Source organism: Hemiscyllium ocellatum, chromosome 2 (genome assembly GCF_020745735.1).
Source record: "Hemiscyllium ocellatum isolate sHemOce1 chromosome 2, sHemOce1.pat.X.cur, whole genome shotgun sequence".
NCBI lineage: Eukaryota > Metazoa > Chordata > Chondrichthyes > Orectolobiformes > Hemiscylliidae > Hemiscyllium > Hemiscyllium ocellatum.
Genome location: NC_083402.1, coordinates 134,314,405 through 134,336,583, shown reverse-complemented (window position 1 = coordinate 134,336,583; position 22,179 = coordinate 134,314,405). Strand labels below are relative to the sequence as shown.

The following is a 22,179-nucleotide window of genomic DNA, read 5'->3' as shown; positions in this document are numbered from 1 at the left end:
TCCACCTTACTTCATAACATCAGCAAACTTCGCCAGAATGCCCCTAGTCTCTTCATCCAGATCATTAATATATAAAGTGAACAGCTGTGGCCCCAACACTGAACCCGGCAGGACACCACTTGTCACCAGCTGCCATTCTGAAAAAGGATCTTTTATCCTAACTCTCTGCCTTCTGTCAGACAGCCAATCCTCAATCCATGCCAAAAGCTCACCCCGAAACACCATGGGCCCTCACTTTAATCAGCAGCCTCCCATGAAGTACCTTATCAAAGGCCTTTTGGAAGTCTACATAGATATCATCCACTGGGTTTCCCTGGTCTAACCTAATTATTACTTCTTCAAAAGAAATCTGACAGGTTTGTCAGGCATGATCTCCCCTTACTAAATCTATGCTGACTTGTTCCAATACAACCCTGCACTTCCAAGAATTTAGAAATCTCATCCTTAACGATGGATTATAGAACTTTATCAACAACTGAGGTTAGGCTAATTGGCCTATAATTTTCCATCTTTTGTCTTGATCCTTTCTTGAACAAAGGGGTTACAACTGCAATTTTCCTGACTCCAATGACTTTTGAAAGATCACAACCAACACCTCTACTATTTCCTCAGCCACCTCCCTCAGAACTTTAGGATGTAGCCCAACGGGGCCAGGAGATTTATCAATTGTTATACCTTTTAGCTTTTCTAGCACTCTCTCTTTTGTAATGGCTACCATACTCAACTCTGCCCCCGACTCTCCTTAATTGTTGGGATATTACTCCTGTCTTCCACTGCGAAGACTGACGCATAGATCAAGCTGTTCCAAAAAGCCATTCTGTAAGCATTCCATGAATTCCCTTTCTTTGGATTCACCAACAAAATTGTTCACCCAGTCCATCACATATTGAAGTCCCCAATGCTCACCGTGACCTTGCCTTTCTGATATACCCTATTTCCTGATACATCTTGTGCCCCAGGTTCTGATCACTAAGAGGTCTGTACAAAATTTCCATTATGGTTTTTTTGCCTTTGTAGTTCCTCAACTCCACCACAGACTCCACATCAGCTAACCCTATGTCATTCAGTGCCGTAGATTTAACTTCATTCCTAACTAACAAGGCATCCCCACCTCCCTGTCTTGGATGTTTAACTGCTAGTCCTGAACCCCCGCAACCACATCTCTGTGATGCCTACCACATCATAATCATTCATGATGATTGTACCATTAATTCATCTACCTTGTTATGAATACCATGAGTATTCAGGTAAAACGCCCGAATGCTAATTTTCTTATCCTCATTATTTCCAACATCTCTAGTAATATGTCCTAAGTTATCCCTCCTTTTTGCTTCATTTCTCATCTGCACATATGCTAACCTGCTGCTTATCTTCATACCTGACTCTACACTCCCTGTCGCTTTCCCTCCCTCTACCCCCAACTTAAGTTTAAAGTCCTAGTGATGACCCTATTTATCCTTTTCGCTAGAACACTGGTACTAGATCAGTTTAGGTGGACACCGTCCTATTAGTACAGATGAGAAAACTGATGTCAATTTTCCATAAAATGGGACATAATTCCCACCTCACACTGGACTCAAAGCCCTACAGATATGGAGTTTCTCCAGTATTTTCTTTTAGTTCCAGATGTACAATATTTGCATTTCTTTGCTTTTATTATGATGGAACAAATCTTTGACTGATTTCAGAACCAGGCAATTCAAGAGAGAATTTGGGAACTACAAAGAAAAATAAAAAAGCTGAAGCTAGCTCATTTAGCAATTTAAAATCAGATTTTTTTTGCTATTGCAAAATATTTATGGAATGAAAGCAGAATATACAGAGGTTAGGATAGAGATCAGATCAACCATGATTTCATTGAATGGTAGCAGAAAACACTCAATAGTCTGATGGACAACTTACAATCCTACGTTCCAAATGACCCTGGTAATATCATAACGAAACCAGCACTGGTTGAAGAACTTCTCATATCCAACACCCTCCCAGCACTACACTAAAACCCAGCGTCTCTTCAAAGCAAATATCCCTGCTGACTTGGGATACAAGTCAATAATTAAACCATACCTTCCTTTTAAAACAATCTTAAAACCTCAAGCACTCAAAAAAATCAAAATTGTACACCTTTATTCTTTCTATATTTGATATCATACTTTTGTTCTTGGAGCGAATGGCTAACATAATTCAGTTTCTTTCAGGTAAGATAGCCTTGCAATTGGCTCTTTTTAATTATTTTTCATTATTATAGTTACATTTAAGAAGGATTTTTTAGAAATTCAGAAATTAAGGCTAGCTTTCTGCGACATTGCTTTGAATCCTGCCATGATAAATTTTAAACTTTAAAAACTACTCTAGTACTGGTGGTCATGAAATCATTCCCAATTACTGTTAAACCAATTTGTTCACTAACAAGATTTAGGGAAGGAAAACCTACCGTTCTCACGTGGACTAACCACCAATTAACTCCACACCCGTGTGCTTGATTCTTGACTTACACCAAATGGTCTGTGTTAAAAAGTGTAGTGCTGGAAAAGCACAGATTAGGCAGCATCTGAGGAGCAGGAGAATCGACTTTGCAGGCATAAACCCTTCATTTGGGATGTCTGAGCAAACTACTCAGTTGTACTGATATTGCAAGGCTGTGGCAATTAAAAATTGGCATACATCTGCACCCATGAATCTATTTAAAAAAGGTAAAAATATTTATTGCAACTCACTAATGCTACCTCATCATAGAAAAAGCAAATAACTTTTGCTTCTGCGTCAATTCATATCTAAAGGCAGATCTGGAAGGCAATTCCTCTTCTATACAGGCGATATATTGTACATTCAAAACCAACTATAATTTTTTTCTTTTTCTGCCACCTTTTCCTATATTTCCCCACTTGTGAATTCACCCGATCAAGTGTCTCATTGCTATTAAAGGTCACCTACAACAGCTAACTTGGTGGCAAATGTAAAAAAGATGAAAAGAAATTTCTTCTCTCAAAGGGTTATGAATCTGTGGAATTCACTTCCACAGATTATAGTGAATGCTGGAACACTGAATAATGGAGGAGAGATTTAAAATTAGTAATGGGTTAAAGAGTTATGGGGAACGGACAAAGTGGAGTTGAGGCAGAGATGTGATCAGGCAGGGCAGTCTTAAGGAGCTGAATTGCCTACTCCTATCCTATAGGATCATAGAATCTCTACAGTGTGGAAATAGGCCATTCCTCCCATCAAGTCCACACCGACCCTCCGAATAGCATCCCAATCAGACCCATCCCCCTACTCTATCCCTGCAGCTTTACATTTCACACAGCTAACCCACCTAGCCTGCACATTCCTGGACACTATGGGTAATTTAGCATGGCTGAGTCAACTAACCCATACAGAAAACCAGAGCACCCATAGGAAACCCATGTAGACATGGGTAGAATGTGCAAACTCCACACAATTGCACACAATTGAACCGTAGTGCTACAATGCAACAGTGCTAACCACTGAACCACCATGCTGCCCATTCTGACGACCTGCAGCCACAGGATCTCTTGGTCTGACTTCCTGGATGTAGAGATCATGCTCAAGTTGTCTATGTTGAATTTTTTTAAAAAATTGCTGTTCAAAATTGAATGCAGTCAGCAGGTTCAGATGATGCTGCACCTTACTAATAAATGATAAAGATGTTTCCAAAAACCTCAACAATCTGAGCCCAGGTTCTATCACACTATTTGCTGCCTCTAAGTTTACCTTGCATGCAGCACCCCGCAACTGGCACATTTCAGATTTAGTGACAATATGCAATATTAGCACAGAATTATATTTACACTTACAGTATGAAAGCTGCTAGGCTTCAGAAATCCAACATGGTCTATTTAATAAAGGATAGTCATTTGAAGCTTTTTTAAAGAAAATTAAGATAGTCAAAGAGGGAAGGTTACTTGTAGAAATTTTTGCAAAACATTTAAGTTTTGAACAAGCAACATTAATAAAACATTGAATAGAATTGCAAACATTATTTAGATAGAGAATTTGTTGGGTGGCAGGGAATAGATGTATATATTCAAGCAAAAATAGTGCCCCAATGATCTTTGGTGTAGTCATTTATTGACTCTTCTTTCTAAATGACTGAGTATAATATCTGTCTTCCTTCATCCAAGTTTGCGAATAACATTGATAAAAGGTAGGCACAATAAAATTGCAGATGAAAGTAATAATGCGTTAAAAAAGGCTAGACAGTAGACAAAATTAGACCATAAGCACAAATATTAAAACAGGTACAAAAATTGGAAAGGTTAATGAAACATAGGGCTGTATCCAAAAGAATTGCATCATGAAAGCAGATTGCATATGGGCATTATATTGAAATTATGAAGGCATTGAATAGGCTATGTTGAGAGATTAATCTGTCTGGTGAGACCAGAAAAAGGTAGCATAACCCTGAAGTTTGAGCTATTATCTGTAGCTTTTCCCATTTGTACTTCTGGATATCATACTTCTCACTCCTTTCCAATGCCAAAAAAAATCCAAATCCCTTCGCTCTTTCCTCATAACGCAAGACTAAGTAGTGTCATTTTTCTCTACACTACATATCTGCAGCTTCAAATTCCCCATGTTACTTCAGAAGTGGGATATTGTACTGCAAGTACAGTTATGTCAATGCTCATAAGTACAAAGAGATAGCAACATAGATAATGGTAGTTGGGAGTGGGAGTGGAGAAGGAACAAAGATTAAGGTTTAGGTAGCCATTATAATTCCAAACAAAAGATTACCAAGGCATGTGCGATAGCAAACATTACTCCTGAAATTAAATCAGTGGCCAATTAAAAAACTTTCCTCTTGGGTCTGATCAAGTAATCATACACCTTATTATACGATATTATAAAACGTCTACACATATTGACCTAAACACCTGTAAATTTACTGGCCTACATATCATTCTCGATACAAGCAAATAAAACTTGATAAATTACCTGAATAGTTAACCACAGCTAATATAATCTAATAAAAACTTAACGACTGATGAAATAGATATTATACCATGAAGAATTGCCACCATAGTTTGAACTATTCCTTTTTTTAAAAAGTCTCTAAAAACCAAATATTCTGGCAAGAGCTTAGAACATTGCAGAGTTTTCAATCTATACCCATATGCCACACAATTCCTAGTAACTCAAAACTAAACAGAAATTAAGAAACATTTGATTTTTCTAGATCCACAGATTTGGAAAGCATTTTTTGGCACTACTGCAGATGTGATCATTTACATGGCAAATCATTCCCAACTGCAAAACACCAAGAATGCATATTATCAACAACTTGAGATACAAAATCTAAAATTGATTAATTTGTGTATGACACACCAGGTTCCATACTACCAAATTAATGTAAATATAGTTCAAATTAAACCATTGTGTTATTGTATCCCTAGTGTATGCCATCATCTGCCAAGCACTTAATTTGTTTTACCCTTCAGAAAAGTGTGGAAAGCAATCCAGAAAATAATCAATGAACCGTTTATTTTACAAATACCAAGTGAATGTAAGAGCTGTTATAACTACTTAATTCAGTCTGCAAAGTTATTGTCGCAAAATAAATTAAGTGATCGCTTCTTCACACAAATAGCTACGCATCTTTGATCAAAATAATTTCTAGTTACTATCTAGCATCCAAACTTCTTCAGGTTGATGTAGCATGATCATTGTTTATGACCATTTAACTCCCATGTGCTGGTCTCTCAAATTTTTGCATCTCTTCACAGCGGGCCCATCCCAAACAATTACTAACAACACCGGAAATTTCCAACTAAATGGCTGTAATGTTTCATCAATTACTGACCACCTTCAATCTCTGGAAATTGATTCATTGAGCTCATTTGCATTGTAATTAGCTCATTAAATTAAAAACATGAACATACTTCCGTAAAATCTCATTTAAATATAACCATTGCAAAACTTTGCTCAGAGGTAAAGAAAAATCAAAAATATTGACTTAGGACAAAAAAAAATCAAAAATATTGACTTAGGACACACAAAAATTTGATAACACCTAGTGCACCTTTTACATCTTCATTCTGTTTCTTCCCATACAGGTTATATATATGATGCTGAAGAATTTAAACGGAAGCCACTTTCACATCTTAAGTTGAGAAAACTAGTTTTGCAACAGTAACTTCAAGACAATTAAAAGCAGTGCTGTCGTAATGAAGTCTCACTGTAACAAGACATTCTATTTCCATTTTTCCCAAAACATAACCAGCATTCTGCAAATCCTTCAACTGTAATATTACATCACTATACATTAGATCATTCCAGGACAGGAGAATTCACATTCATGGAACATGAGACAAATGTCAAAAAGGAACAGTCCAGAGCCTGTAAATTTATTAAATTTGAAGCAAGAGAACTCTGATATTACAATTATAAGCATAAAGAACAAAATCTTAAGATTAACAATTTATCTATCTTCATGTGTGGATGTTTTAGGAAATGAAAATCATCCAAACTTCTTTGACATGCAATAAGATTAGCATATTTAACAATTTATTAATTCAGAAATTTTGGTCCAGACTATCTACATGAAACATTTCCATACCAAAAGACATTATCTGAATATCGACTTTACATCAGAAAGTACAAAGGAAGTAATAATCATCACTTTCTTCAACACCACTTCTTAATGTAATAAAGCAACACACGCTGAAAGTGATCAGTTTTCTCATTTATTTTGTACAAAAGTTTAGCAGTTAAAGGTAATGTAACAATTTTCTACCATAAACTTACAGTAAATCTATCAGGCCACTGCGTGCTTTTTTTAATTTTGGGAGAAAAATAATGAACTTTAGCATTGATTAAATGCTATTAAGCAAGGGATTTCTTCAGTTAAAAAAGTTAAAACTGGATTGTAATAGTGTCTGAATATTGCTTTCATCATTAACAATGAAAAATGTTGAAATCTAAATGGAGTTTTAAAAAAAGTTACTTGCTACAACTTAACAAGGTCACACAATCAGCCCATTATACTTAACTTGCATACTTATTAGCAGCAATATTTTCCTCATTAATCCATGTGCAACTACATACAACAAAGTCTACGCCAAGTGCAGATTTGTTCCTCACAGCTTTCAACTGAACAGAGGGCAAATATTTTTGATTAGACACTAACATTCACAGATGACAATAAATCATCAGAAAACCACACCCCTCCCCCTGAAACATCCCTCTACAAAAATCTGTGCTTCTGGGTTCAAAATTCAGTTGATATAGTCTTACATGCATGAAAGCAATAGATGTACAGGGTCATAAGTTCCAATATGCAATTTAACTTAAAAAAATAAAAATAAAAAAGGAACAGTTCTAAACACCTTTCTGCTACTGTAAACACAATAAAATGGGCAGTGCTTCTTCAGCCAATGAGTTATCTCCTGTATCTTCCTCGTTCTTTGTCTCTTTCTCTTTCTCTCATCCTTTCCCTTTCTCGCTCACGTTCCCTGCCTCGATCACGTTCCCTGTCGCGACGGCTATCTCGAGGTCTTTCTCGTTCTCTCTCTCTTTCCCGGGGTCTACTTCGACGATTGGTGACAACTGCCTGAGTGCGACGAAGGAAGTCGTCCACTCTCATGTCATAATCATGCTATTGGAATGAATTAGAATGGTTAATACTTCCGATTCGTAAGGTATCACAGCTGTAACATGTCTAATTATAATCTGTTATAGTCCAAACATTGTTGGTATTCAAATATACATTGCAATGATGTTTGTATTTATACTCCAGCAAATACGTACATAGTAAAGGTGGCAATGCACTTTACTTTCCACCCCAAACACTCTAGTTAGGTCAATCAGATCCACAGAGATCAAGTATGAGGCACAGTTTATTAAAAACTAGATTACAATAACACTATGATAAATCTCCCTCGAGTTTTTAATATCCCATCATAACGTTAAACAAGTGTCTGAAGTCATTTCAACAAATATTTTGACTGACTAAACCCAATTTGTAAAAAGTACACTAGCTTCAAGTAGTAATATTTAAAATAAACAACATTCAATGTTTCCCCACATTTTTCCCACAAATCTTATGGATTTTTAAAAACAAAGTAAATGCCCAAATGTCCAAACTGACAGTGATTGAATTCAATGAGCTTAAATCCATTCCTTTTTCACCTCCACTCATATTTATGAAGTGTTGCTCTGAAAAGTATCTGTCGTTCTATGAGGTAATGGTGATCGCATTAAGAACTTTAGCACCTAAGCAGGCAGCGCAAACTGCAGTAATTAGAACCACAGACAGTTAACTTCTTTATAAGCAGTTTCAAAAAGATTGTTGTATCTGGTATTGAAGTATCAATGAGTTAATGCAAAATCAAGGGAGGCCTTTTGCATGGTCAAACACATAGCTTCCCTATAGAACTACGCTCTCTAATTCGGGCTTCAGCAAATGTTGACAAAATCCAGATGACGTGTATTATGTAGGGAGTTAGTGATATCACAGTACAACGCATTCGAAGTGGAAACACTGGTAGTAAACTTCTAGGAACCCTTACATTCTGGAAAAGTCCTAGAAGATTAGAAAATTGATTATATTGCCTATGTAACAGCTTTAATTAAAAAGGAAAGCACAGAAAAATCAGGCATCTATAGACCAGATAGCTTAACTATTCTTGGGAAAATGTTAGCATCTATTATAAAGGCTGTAATAGCACAGCATTTAAAAAATACACTAAATAATCAGGCAGAGTCAGGATGGTGTCATGAAGGGGAAATCATACTAGGTGAATTTACTAGAATTCTTTGACGTGGTAACAGGCAAGATTGATAAACTAGAAGCAGTGAATGCACATACTTAAGAGCCCACGGTGCTGGGAGGTAGTACATTAGCATGGATAGAGAATTGGCAAACAAATACAGTCAGTTCTGCTATAACACTGTTTATTTAATATGACTGAAGAACCTTTTTTTAAAAAAGACATAGAATGCAAAATTTCCTTACCTGTACTGGCTATAATGCGATTCTGCCCCCATTATTTAAATGGCGTGGCTATTGCGCAATTGTCTTACAACACGATTCGCACAAGAATAAACCTATCACATTAAATCACAACTGACTGTAGAAAAGAGAGTCGGGATAAGTGGGTCAATTTTGTGGGCAAGGTTGACTAATTGGTTCCTAGTCTGGTTTGCTCTCAGTGCCAAGCTCGAATAAGGGTAGGAATAAAAAGATAAAGGAGATAAATCAATGGCAGGTGGGGTGGTGTAATGTTCAGGGATTCAGGTTCTTGGATCATTGGGATCTCTTCTGGGACAGCAAAGATATGTTCAAAAAGGTTAGGTTTCACTTGAACTGGAAAGGGGCAAATATCTTAGTAGTGAACAGCTAGTTCTACTAAGGGAGACTGAACTATTAGAGAGGGAGGTAAGTAGTATCATAAATAGAAAGATACAAGAGGACGGTAATAAATCTGAAAACAGCAAGCTAATTCGAAAAGTCAGACAAGAGCAAGTCAGAGAAAGAAGTAACTCTGAAGTATTAAACTGTGTTTATTTCAATGCAAGTGAGTCTTACAGGTAAGGCTGATGCATTCAAGGGACTTTTGGGGATATGGGATTAGGAAATCACAGCCAGTACAGAAACTTGGCTGAGGGACAGACAGGACGGGCAGCTCAATGCCCCGGGTTTTAGATGTCCAGTGACAGTATATGGGGTTGAAATTCGAAATAAGGAATGACCACTTTGATGGGTTTGTATTATAGCCCACCCCCTAATAGTGAGAGAGAAACTGAAGAAAAAATATTTAGACAGACTTCATTTATGAGTAAGAATAAAGATTGTAATAATAGGGGATTTTAATTTTCCAAACATTTATTGGGACTGCCATAGTGTTAAAGGTTTGAATGAAGAAGAACTTATTAAGAGTGTTCAAAAAAATCTTGTTTATCAATACACAAATGCTCCAACTAGAGAAGGTGCAAAACTTGACATTCTGTTGGTTAATAAGGCAGGACAAATGACTGAGGGGGGGAAGAGAGGGAGATTAGGGAGGGAGAGAGGGAGCTGTGGGGGGAGGGGGGGGGAGGGGGGGGAGAGAAGGAGAGGGAGCAGTGGTGGGGGGGGAGAAGAGACGGAGCAGTGGGGGGAGAGGGGAAGAGAGAGTGGGGGGAAGAGAGGGAGATGTGGGATGGGGAAGAGAGGGAGATGTGGGGGGGAGAGAGGGAGATTTGGGGGGGGATTGAACGAATGCACACGAGAGGCAGAGGGCAGAGTGAAAGAAAGAGAAAAGAGATGGGGAGGGAGAAGAGAGGGAGATGTGGGGGGGTGAGGAAAGAGAGGGAGATGTGGGTGGGGGAGGGAAGAGAGGGAGATGTGGGTGAGGGAAGAGAGGGAGATGTGGGTGAGGGAAGAGAGGGAGATGTGGGGGGGTGAGGAAAGAGAGGGAGATGTGGGTGGGGGAGGGAAGAGAGGGAGATGTGGGTGAGGGAAGAGAGGGAGATGTGGGTGAGGGAAGAGAGGGAGATGTGGGTGAGGGAAGAGAGGGAGATGTGGGTGAGGGAAGAGAGGGAGATGTGGGTGAGGGAAGAGAGGGAGATGTGGGTGAGGGAAGAGAGGGAGATGTGGGTGAGGGAAGAGAGGGAGATGTGGGTGAGGGAAGAGAGGGAGATGTGGATGAGGGAAGAGAGGGAGATGTGGGTGAGGGAAGAGAGGGAGATGTGGGTGAGGGAAGAGAGGGAGATGTGGGTGAGGGAAGAGAGGGAGATGTGGGTGAGGGAAGAGAGGGAGATGTGGGTGAGGGAAGAGAGGGAGATGTGGGTGAGGGAAGAGAGGGAGATGTGGGTGAGGGAAGAGAGGGAGATGTGGGTGAGGGAAGAAGAGGGGGAGATGGGGGGCGGGAAGAGAGGGAGATGGGGGGAGGGATTGAGCGAACGCAGACGAGAGGCGGTGGGCAGAGTGAAAGAAAGAGAAAAGAGATTACCTTTGATGGGAGAGATATTATGGGAATATTTTCTGTCGAGTTTTGTTGTGGAAGAAATGGAGGCTAGAAAATAAACACTGATGTTTTGAAAACAGTTCACATTACATAAGAGGGATGTGCTATAGACCTTAGAAAATATAAAAAAAGTGGATGTACCTCTGGGGTCAGATCTAATGCATCCCAAGATGTTGTGGAAAGTTAGGGGGAAATTGCAGGGCCTCTTTCAGAAATATTTGTATCATCTATAATTACAGGTAAGGTGCCCGATAACCATACACTAGTTAATATTGTGCCTTTTTTTAAAAAGGAATCTAAGAAACAGCCTGGGATCTATGGACCTGCAAGTCTGACTTCAGTGGTGGGTAAGCTGTTGGAGGTGATTCTAATTTGGAAAAGTATGAAATCATTAGAGGTAGCCAGCATGGTTTTGTGCAAGTGAAATCATACCTCACAAACTTGATTAACTTTAAGGAAGTAAACAAAAGGATTGATAATGGCAGAGTGGTAGATGTTGTTTACTTGGATTTTAGTAAAGCCTTTGACATGGGAAACTAATTAGTAAAGTTAGATCACATAACTCTCAGGATGAGCTTACCAACTAGATACAAAATTGGCATAACAGCAGGGGACAGAATGGTTGTAGAGGGTTGTTTAACGGAATGGAGGCCTGTGACTAGTGGTATCCCACAGGGATCAGTGCTGGGTCCACTTTTGTTAGTTATTTATATGTGATTTAGATGAGAATATAGAAGGCATGGTTAGTAATTTTGCAAATGACACCAAAAATTGGTAGTATTGTGGACAAGGAAGATTATCCAAGATTACAGAGATCTTGATCAATTGGGTCAATGGGCTGAGGAATGGCAAATGGAGTTAAATTTGGAAAAATGCAAGGTTATGCATTTTGGTGAACCAAACAAGGGTGGAACTTATACAATTAAAAAGTGGGTACAGTTGCAGAGCAGAGACACCAAGGGATTCGGGTACATAATTCTTTAAAGTGTGCTTTCCAAGTAGAAAAGGTGATAAAAGAGACATTTAGGAGGATTGCCTTCATTGCTCAGATCATTGAATATAGGAGTTGGAAGGTCATGTTGAGGTTGTACAGCATATTGGTGAGGCCTCTTCTGGAGTACTATGTGCAGTTCTGGTCACCCTGTTAACCCTGAAGAGGGTTCAGGGAAAATTTACCAGGATATTGCCAGGAATGGAAGGCTTGATTAAAGGGAGAGGCTGGATAGGCTAGGACTTCTTTTCCACTGGAGCATAGGAGGCTTTCAGACATGAGGGGTATAGATAAAGTGAACGGCAGGTGTCTTTTCCCTAGGATGGGAGATTTCAAGAGTAGGGGCCATATTTTTAAGGATAGGGGTTAAAGATTTAAAAAGGACATGGGGGCAATATTTTATTAAAACAGTAGTTCGTGTATGGAACATCTGAAGGAACTGGTGGATCAGAGTACAACAACTACTTTTAAATGAAATTTGGATAAGTACACGAAGAAGAAAAGTTTGGAGAAACTTGGGCCAAACACAGGTAGGTGGGGTTAGTTATGTTTAGGATTATGTCCTAAGGGTCTGTTTCTCTGCTGTATGACTCTGACTTTATTTTTTGTAGTTGGGGAAGTTCAGAATGGCAGAGGAACGCAGCTACATGGAAAGCTGCAGTAAATCAGTCACACTTCCAGTGTCCACGATGACCACATATTCAAGAAGTATGTTCAACTGCAGTTTTGACTGTATGGAATGGCTGGACTCACTATGAAGTGCCCATATGCTGAGGAAGTCACATTTAGTGAACTGATCACATCACAATTAAGGGCTACACCAGCTGATCACCAAAATGACTAGTATGCATGGTCAAGCAGCAGGAGTTCACTGTGGCCAACCCCATTTCAAACAGATATGCAGCTTTTAATACTACGTTTTTAGGGGTTGGGCTCTCTCAGAGGAAACCAGTAGAAGCAACAGCCAAGTTTGTGGCACCACAGTTGGCTTTATTGCACAGCCAGGTAGGGGAAAAAATACTGGGAGGACTTTAGAGACTTGATTGTAAGGGGAACTGACAGGCCGTTCTGTGACAAGAAACGAGATTTTCGAATGGTGCATTTCTGCCAAGGTCAGGATTCTCAGAGCAGCTGCAAGGCATTCTGAAGAGGGAATATGATCAACCAGCAGTCATGGTACATGGTACATACATAAACCAACATGGGTTTAAAAAAAATCCTGCAGCAGGAATTGAGAGAGTTAGGTAGTAGATCAAAGAAAAACTGCTGAGTATGGAAATAGGAAGATAGGCCAGATTAACATGTGGCTAAAAGGGATATTATGGACCTGAGGGGTTTTTAAAGATTTTTGGATCATTTGGACAGTTTCTGGAGTACGTGGGATCTGTACCAGCTGGATGAGTAACACCTAAATCAGAATGGGTCCAACATCCTTGCTGAAAGATTTGAAACTAATCTGGCAGGGTGAGGGGGCAGAAATCAAGACCAAATCCAATTAGATGTAGATCAGTGCAAGAGGCAAAGACACAGGCTGGATAAGGCATATGGAAAGCTAAATTTCTAGAAAACTGAAGTTGTATCTATTTTAGTGCAAGAAGCTCAACCAGTAAGGGGGATGAATTTAAGAGCGTTGATCAACACACAGGAATATAGTATTGTTGCAATCACTAAGTCGTGATAGAAAGAAGGAATCAGAAAAGGATTATTCTACATGCTTCCCAACAATCAGAGAGATGTACAAGAAAACAGACCTTCGATCCAACTTGTCCATGCTGACCAGATATCCTAAATTAATCTAGTCCCATGTGCCAGCAATTGACCAATATCCCTCTCAACTCTCCCTATTCATATAGGCATCCAGATGCCTTTCAAATGCTGGAATTGTACCAACCTCCACCACTTCCTCTGGCAGCTCATTTCATACATGCACCATCCTCTGCATGAAAAAGTTGCCTCTTAATTCCTTTTTAAATCTTTCCCCTCTCACTCTAAACTATGCCCTCTAGTTCTGGACTGACCCAACCCAGGGAAAAGATCTTGTCTATTTACACTATCCATGCCCCTCATGATTTTATAAACCTCTGTAACATCACCCTTCAGCTTCAAGGAAAACAGATGAGCTGCAGATATGAAGGGAAATCACAGAAAGGTGAAAGAGATACAGAGTTATAACGATAGGAGACTTCAGCTTTGTGCTTTCTGCACCAGTAGATAGGCCTACCAGAGATGGACCAGTGTTCGGTCTAAGCTAGATGAAGCTGGTCAAGTGGTTTGAGTGGGGATAGAACATTTTGTTAACTGGGGCTATAACTCTTAAGCTTATGCAAAGAGTGTGTGTCCAGGAAGGTGGAGAGGTTTGTTTTTTTTGGGGGGGGGGGGGGGGGGGGGGTCACTATCACAAGTGGGGTTCTGGTAAGCATAAACTGAGAGCAGCTACTTGCAGATAAATCTAACTTTGGAAAGTGAGAGTGTCTTTTAAAAGTTATAGAGAGAGAATTCAGTGCCAGCATGTTTCTCTTAACGGCAAGGGAGTAAATCCATAGTACCTTGGACGTCAAGGGACAGAGAGTTAGAAAAAGAAAACGAATGAATCATATGTCAGATTCAGCACATTAAAAATAGGGGAGGCCTTTCAAACATACAGAGTGTTATTCATAAAGAAGTTAGGATTGCCAAAGAGGAGCCACGGAATATCTTTGGCAGAGAGGATCAAGGAAAACGCCAAGGTTTTTGTAAGTGTATTAAGAGCACAAGGATTACCAGAGAAACAATGGGACTTCTGGAAACCAAAGCAGCAACATATGCGTGGAATAAGTGGGCTTGGGTGAGCGCTTAAACAAATAATTGATCTGTATTCAGAGCAGACATTGCAGCTGGTGATGTTAGGATAGTGAAGTTCTAGAAAACGCTAATATTAACATGGAGGTAGTATTCAATATTTTAGCAGACATACAGGTGCACAAATCCCCTGGGCTTGATGAAATGCATTGTGAGCTGCTATGGGAGGTGATTGCTGGAGTCCTGGTGGATATATTTAATACTTTGCTGGCCACAGGTGAAGTGCCAGAAGACTGATAGATAGCTAATGTGGTTCGAAGGTGAGGCGGAAGCGATTTAGAGATCCGAAGAATTTTTTTTTTACCCAGAAAGTGGTAGATATATGGAACATCCTGTCTGACTGTGTTGGAGCTCAGTACTCTCAACACTCAAGCAGCATCTGGACGAGTACTTAAAAATGCCAGATCATAGTAGATTATGGACCAAATGTAGGAAAATGGGATTAATGTAGTTTGATGTTGGCATAGATAAGGTGGGCCAAGGACTTGTTTCTATGCTGAATGACAATATGACTCTAAAGCTACAGTACACAGGGATTTGGAAGTACTTGTGTATGAATCACAGGCTAGCCAATGAGCTGCAAAGAAGACTGAAACACCTAATAGAAAACTCCAACCACTCCATTCACTCCTCCCAAGAGTTCCTCAACATCAGAAACACCACAACAGAACTGGATGAAATAATGATTTCATTTGATGTAACAGCACTCTTCACATCTATAGACTTCAACCGAGTAAAGGATACCATTGCTACATTATTGGACGAAGCGGTTACTAGAACACCTCATGACGCCAGCAGCATCAATAAGAACAGCATATTAAAACTACTAGACCTATGCAATACTTAGAACGAATAGCTCTGCCCACAATCCAACCTAAACTCTGGATATGGGTATGTAGATGACACCTTTGTCGCCATTAAATATACACAACTAGAAGAAACCCATCACCATATCTGTAACATCCTCACCGGAATAAAGTTCACGAAAGAAGAAGAAAACAACAGCACACTCCCTTCCTGGACATATTAGCAGAATGCACACCTACTGGGGAACTCCAGACTAGTGTGGACAGGAAGAACACTCACACCAAACAGATACTAAACTATAACAGCAACCAGCCCAGCACCCATAAACGGAGCTGCATTTGGTCATTATTTAAACAGGCATGGACACACCGCAGCAATCCAGAACTCCAGAAGGCAGAACAGGAACACGCATTCAAAGGATTTAAATGAAAAGGGTACCCCAAGTGCACTACCTTCTGCTACTTACGGGACAAACCCAAAGAAAACAGATATGATTGCAAGCATACCGTACATCAAAAACATAATCAGAGATAACCACCCAACGACTCAGACCTTTACGAATCTTAATTGCTGACAAACCAATAAACACCTTCCACCAGCTCCTCACAAAGGTTAAAGACCTAACACCCACATCCAACAGGACAAACGTTACCTACAAGATACCACGTAAAGACTGTGAAAACCACTACAGAAGACAAACAGGAAGAAAACTGACCATAAAAGTGCACAAGTATCAGCTTGCCACTGCCAGACATGCCCAGTACTCTCTCATTTCCAACCACACAGACAATGAAGGACACAAATTCAAGTGGGACAAAGTAACCATCCTAGCACAGGTGAAACAGACACCAGAGAATTCCTGGAAGGCTGGGACTCCAACCGGAACTCAATCAACAGACATTGAACTGGACCCCATATACAAGCCATTCAGATATAGAAATGGAAGTACTAACAAACAGAGGCATATAAATACCAGGCTGGACAAAGCACCAACACCTTATCAAAAAGGCACCGATGCCACCTAGTGAGGCGAAAAACCGTTTGCATAAAAACACACTAACTTGGCTAATGAATCCACGACTGGAGTTACAAAAAGCTAACATTCAAAGTTGTGTAGGTAACAGGGAGGGCAAAAGGAATGTTGGCCTTTATTTCAAAGGGAATCGAGCGTCGAGACAGGGTAGTTTTGCTAAAACTATACAAGTGTTTGTTCCGACTATAGATAGAATACTTTGAACAGTTTTGGGCCCCTTTCCTAGGGGAAGTTTTACTGGTATTAGAGGCAAACAAGAGAAAGTTCATGAAGCTGTACATTTAAGACAGAGATGAGGGGAGATTTCTTCTATCAGAAGGTACCAAATCTGTGGAATTTTCTACCACAGAAGGCAGCCAAGGCAAAGTTGTGAAGTATATCCAATGCTGAGACAGATGGACTTCTAATCGATAAAAGATCAATGGTCATCAGCAAAAGGCAGGAAAGTGGAGCTGAGGATTATCAGATCAGCCACAATCTTACAGAATGACAGAATAGGGCTCAATGGCCTCAATGGCCTACTTTTGCTTCTACATCATATGCAATACTAGTATTGCCATCTCCCCTTATCAAACAGAAAATTAATTATTACTCAAACAGAAATTAACAGGACCAGTAAGACCTGAACACAGGATCAGTGTTGCTGCAATCATCAGTAAGAGCGCTGCAGTAATTTTGCACAAGGTGCACCTACTGTACATACCACTCGCTTGTCTCTGTATCGGGCTTCATGTGGGACTGGATGATGCCCAGAATATGGTGGATGTGCCTGAGGTGGTGGTGGATGATGTTGATAATAAGGATGATGTGGAGCCTGCTCCATACCAGGGTAAGGTGGCTGTAAATTACAAGGACAAAGTATAAACAAGCATCCGTATCTTTATTTGCCAATTTTTTAAACTGTGAAAATACATTCAGTTTATCCATTGTCGAACTAACAGTGCTCACAATCACTACACCACTTTGCATACAAGGCTTTACAACAATGTTGCAAAGAACACAGGAGATTCAGACATCCAGGCCAACTGTAGTCAGCCCCAAAACAGTCACGCATTTTCTCTTCAGTAGGAGTGACATAAAAAGAGGACAACTTAACCTCCAGAACATGTAGACACTGCTACAAATACTGGATAGGTTACCACACAGCTGGATTTATGACTTGCAAGCATTTCAAGAACTGGCATTTCAAAAATAGAACCGCTGCATGGAGACAAAGTGGATTGCAAGAGAAAAATTAAGAATTTTTGTTTTTTTTTTTAAATTTCTTTCATCACATACTTGGTGCTTGCCCACCAAGAATAGCATTTTCCATCAGTGGAAGATAAAAGACAGCGTATGGAAAGTTGCAAACAAAATTACCTATTTGAACTAAACCATTTATACCAGATTTGAATAACCAAACAATAATGGGTAAAATCTTTGAGGAGAAAGTGAGGTCTGCAGATGCTGGAGATCAGAGCTGAAAATGTGTTGCTGGAAAAGCGCAGCATGTCAGTCAGCATCCAAGGAACAGGAAGTTCGACGTTTCAGGCATAAGCCCTCGAAACGTCGAACTTCCTGTTCCTTGGATGCTGCCTGACCTGCTGCGCTTTTCCAGTAACACATTTTCAACAATGGGTAAAAGTCCTTTACCATGCAGAGCATATCTTTGTAACTCACCATTCCCTGCCAAGGTGGTGGTGGACCAATGCTGTGATGAAATTCCCTCATGTAATCATTGTAGGACTGTGAATAAAAGACATACTTGTAGATTGAAAGCAGGCTTTGAAATGCATTTACTAATACACTAACACAAATGTGAAAGAAAATCACTTACTCCATTCAGAAATACATCACGTCTAACGCCGGAAAATCGTCTGTAGGAATATAAAGTTCTGAAATTATGAATTAATTTATTCAAGTGAAATTAAAATGTTAATGTGAGAAATATTTCATTTATACAACCTACCTCTCTACTTCTTGGTACCGTGGATCCTTCATGTATCCTGCCCAAAGATTAACATATTAACAAGAAATGTTTTGTGCAATTATCATTTACACAAGAAACCATTTAATTAGTACAGTTAATAGTTTTATTCATGATTTTAATCAGAAGCATGGAAACTTCTACATATTGTTTCAACCGACCTGTAGGGTATTGTACGCATTTAAAAATATTTTCAACTGACAGTAACCTTCATGGTTCGAAGTGTCCAAAAAAACCCAAGTTACAACCATCTACCTATAAATTAACAAAAACTTTTGCACAAGGCAAATATTTCTTGGTGACAGTTTTTGATGATGCTAATTAACATTTTTGTCATTTATGTTTGAATATCCCATTCAATATTGCTTAGTCAACTCTTATAAAATATTATTTATTTTTAATGAGCTTGAAGCTTCTACCAAAGCCATCAACATACTTGTATCCAAAAGAAAACTAACTGCTCATGGACCAATGCTACAGGTAATTTGTTCTTTTTCCTTATTCTTAATGGGGTACCAAAAATGTTTGCAACAGATTGTAATGACTGAGGAGGAAAGAAGTGAATGAACTGTAGCCAAATTTGCAAATCATCAAATGGAAAAGCAGGTTGCAAGAAGGATACAAGATTACAGAAAGATTCTGATAGGTTAAGTGGGCAAAAGTTGACAAATGAAATATAATGTGGGAAATATGAAGTTGTCCATTTTGCGGGAGGACAAAACTACAGAAGATTATTTAAATAGAGAAAAATGCCTGAAACCTGCAATACAAACAGACTATGGTGCACTTGCACATGAAACAAAGAAAGCTAGCATATACGTAATATGAGAGGCTAATGGAATATTGACCTTTATTTCAAGAATAAAGAATTCTTACTTCAACTGTACAGGGTGTTGGCGAGACCACATCCAGAGCAATGAGAACAGTTTTGGCTCATTTTAAGGAAAAATTCACTTCATTTGAGGCAATTCAGAAGAGGTTTATTGGTATTCTGGTATGGAAGGTTGCTTTATGAGCAAAGGCTAAATAACTCTACTCACTGGAGTTTAGAAGAATGACAGGTGATCTCATTGAAGGATGAAGGATTAAGAAGAGGCCTGGGGTAAATGCTGAGATGATGTCTGCCCTTGTGGGAGAGTCTAGGACTAGAAGGCAGTCTCAGAATTAAGGGATCCCAATTTCAGACTGAATCACAGAAATGTACAGCACGGAAAGAGACTCTTCGGTCCAACCTGTCCATGCCCACCAGGTATCCCAACCTAATCTAGTCCCACTTGGCAGCACTTGGCCCATATCCCTCCAAACCCTTTTTATTCATATATCCATTCAGATGCCTTTTAAATGTTGCAATTGTATTAGCCTCCATCACTTTCTCTGGCAGCACATTTCACACACGTTCCACCCTCTGCGTGAAAAAGTTGCCCCTCAAGTCTCTTTTATATCTTTCCCCTCTCACCCTAAACCTATGCCCTCTGGTTCTGGACTCCACCCCAGGGAAAAGACGTTGTCTATTTACCTTATCTATGCCCCTTATGATTTTATAAACCTCTATAAGGTCACCCTCAGTCTCCAACTCTCCAGGGAAAACAGCCTCAGCCTCTTCAACCTTTCCACAAAGCTCAAATCCTCCAACCCTAGCAACACCTTTATCAATCTTTTCTGAATCCTTTCAAGTTTCATAATATCGTTCCTCTAGGAAGGAGACCGGAACTGCACACAATATTCCAAACGTGGCCTAACTGATGTCCTATGCAGCCGCAACATGACTTCCCAAACCCTGTTACTCAATACTCTGACCAATAAGGAAAACATATTAAACGCCTTCTTCACTACCCTATCTATCTGTGACTCTACTTTCAAGGAGGTAAAAGCAATGACTGCAGATGCTGGAAACCAGATTCCGGATCAGTGGTGCTGGAAGAGCATAGCAGTTCAGGCAGCACCAACGAGCAGCGAAATCGATGTTTCGGGCAAAAGCCCTTGGGGCTTTTCCAGCTCTTCCAGCACCACTGATCCAGAATCTACTTTCAAGGAGCTATGAAACTGCACTGCAAGGTCTCTTTGTTCAGCAATACTTCCTAGGACCTTACCATTAAGTGTATACGCCCTGTTAAAGATTTGCTTTCCCAAAATGCAGCACCTCACATTCATCTAAATTAAACTCCTCAGCCCATTGGCCCATCTGATCAAGATCCCATTGTAACCTGAGGTAACCTTCTTCGCTGTCCATTACACCTTCAACTTTGCTGTCATTTTCAAACTTATTAATCATACCTCTTATGCTCACAGCCAAATCATTTATATAAATGACAATGGTTAAGTCTTGGGAATTCTTTGCCACAGAAAGCAGTGGTGGCAAAGTCCTTGTTTACATTTAAGGCTGAGTTAAGATAGATTTTTCATCAGTAGGGGAATCAAGGGTTATAGGAAAATGCAGGAAAGTGGATGCAAGAAATGTTGACGCTCGATTGGCTTAACGGCCTACACTTCATATTTCCTATGGCTTTATTTTGTTTTAAACAGAGGTCTAACATCCTTGCTGAATATCAATTAGGAATAATTCAAGAGCTGAGAGCTGAACTGAAACCATAGGTGGCTATGATGAACCCAATATTTAAGCAATTATGCAAATTCATTACAGCTTTCTGCGATGTGTTCCTTTCCTTAAAAATATACTTTCAAAGCATGGTGGCAGGTGGTCAACATTACAATAATCCAATTCAAACCTTTTGCAATAGAAACACAAGTCCATTGTTCTGTTTGTTCTAATTCACTTATCTTTTGCTTGTGGAGTAATCTTTTAGTACGGATACAATTCAACACAGGAAAAGGCAGTTCATGTGAAATAAAATGCCAAAACACCTGTGTTCCTCAACAACCTACCCCAGTAGAGCATCTTCTGCATTAAGAAAAAAATGTTTGTATTTCACCTGGTACAAAATTAAAATTAAAGAAACAAGGTAGTGAAACAAAGATCATCTGATGCATGCATGCCTATTCCAGTTTTCACTACAAAGAGTCAAGACAAGACATTGTAAATCTCTTCTATGATTCAAACTATAGTTAGCCCATCTACCAAAAAGGAAAGTCTCATTTCAGTTCAAAATAGCAAAGCCTCATTAATTATAAATAAAAACATTATGCAAATACTATTGTAACGTGTAGAGATTCAGAAAGAAAATCACTCCTAGAAAAAACTGTTAATCCTAATGGTCGGAGGGAAAATAAATACCATATATAAATTGAAACGTAAACAAGGAAAGCATTTACAGCCCACATGTTAAATTACATTAGCATTGCTGAAAAAGTTCATTTGTCAAAGCTTTTTGTATTAAGCTTATCAAGATAATTTTTAAATACCGCTCTAAAGCATAAACTTTTTAAATATACTATACTACAAGAAACTGCTGTTTGGCTAGTAAGTGAACTTCAAGCCATAAAGAAAAGGTCAGAGGCTGAGGGGTGACCTGATAGAAGTATATAAAATTATAAGGCATACAAAGGGTGGATAGTCTTATTCACAGGGTGAAAACGTCAAATACTAGGGGGCATAGGTTTAAGGTGAGGGGGGAACCTTAAT

General features: G+C 39.3%; 1 protein-coding gene across 6 annotated transcripts in view; it reads right to left on the bottom strand.

Moving 5' to 3' along the window:
- Positions 1-6,428: 6,428 nt before the first annotated feature.
- Positions 6,429-22,179, bottom strand: part of ythdc1 (YTH N6-methyladenosine RNA binding protein C1) — a 54,493-nt gene continuing 38,742 nt past the window's right edge. For 3 of the 6 annotated variants that reach the window (XM_060840290.1, XM_060840310.1, XM_060840327.1), the window contains 5 exons: positions 18,582-18,618; positions 18,450-18,507; positions 18,293-18,358; positions 17,337-17,471; positions 6,429-7,612 (listed from right to left, as the gene is read on the bottom strand). In XM_060840290.1, the coding sequence (XP_060696273.1) occupies positions 7,397-7,612; positions 17,337-17,471; positions 18,293-18,358; positions 18,450-18,507; positions 18,582-18,618 (512 nt within the window). In that variant the 3' untranslated portion in view covers positions 6,429-7,396. The remainder of the gene's footprint in view (positions 7,613-17,336; positions 17,472-18,292; positions 18,359-18,449; positions 18,508-18,581; positions 18,619-22,179) is intronic. The other 3 variants (XM_060840299.1, XM_060840317.1, XM_060840335.1) reach the window with 1 other exon arrangement.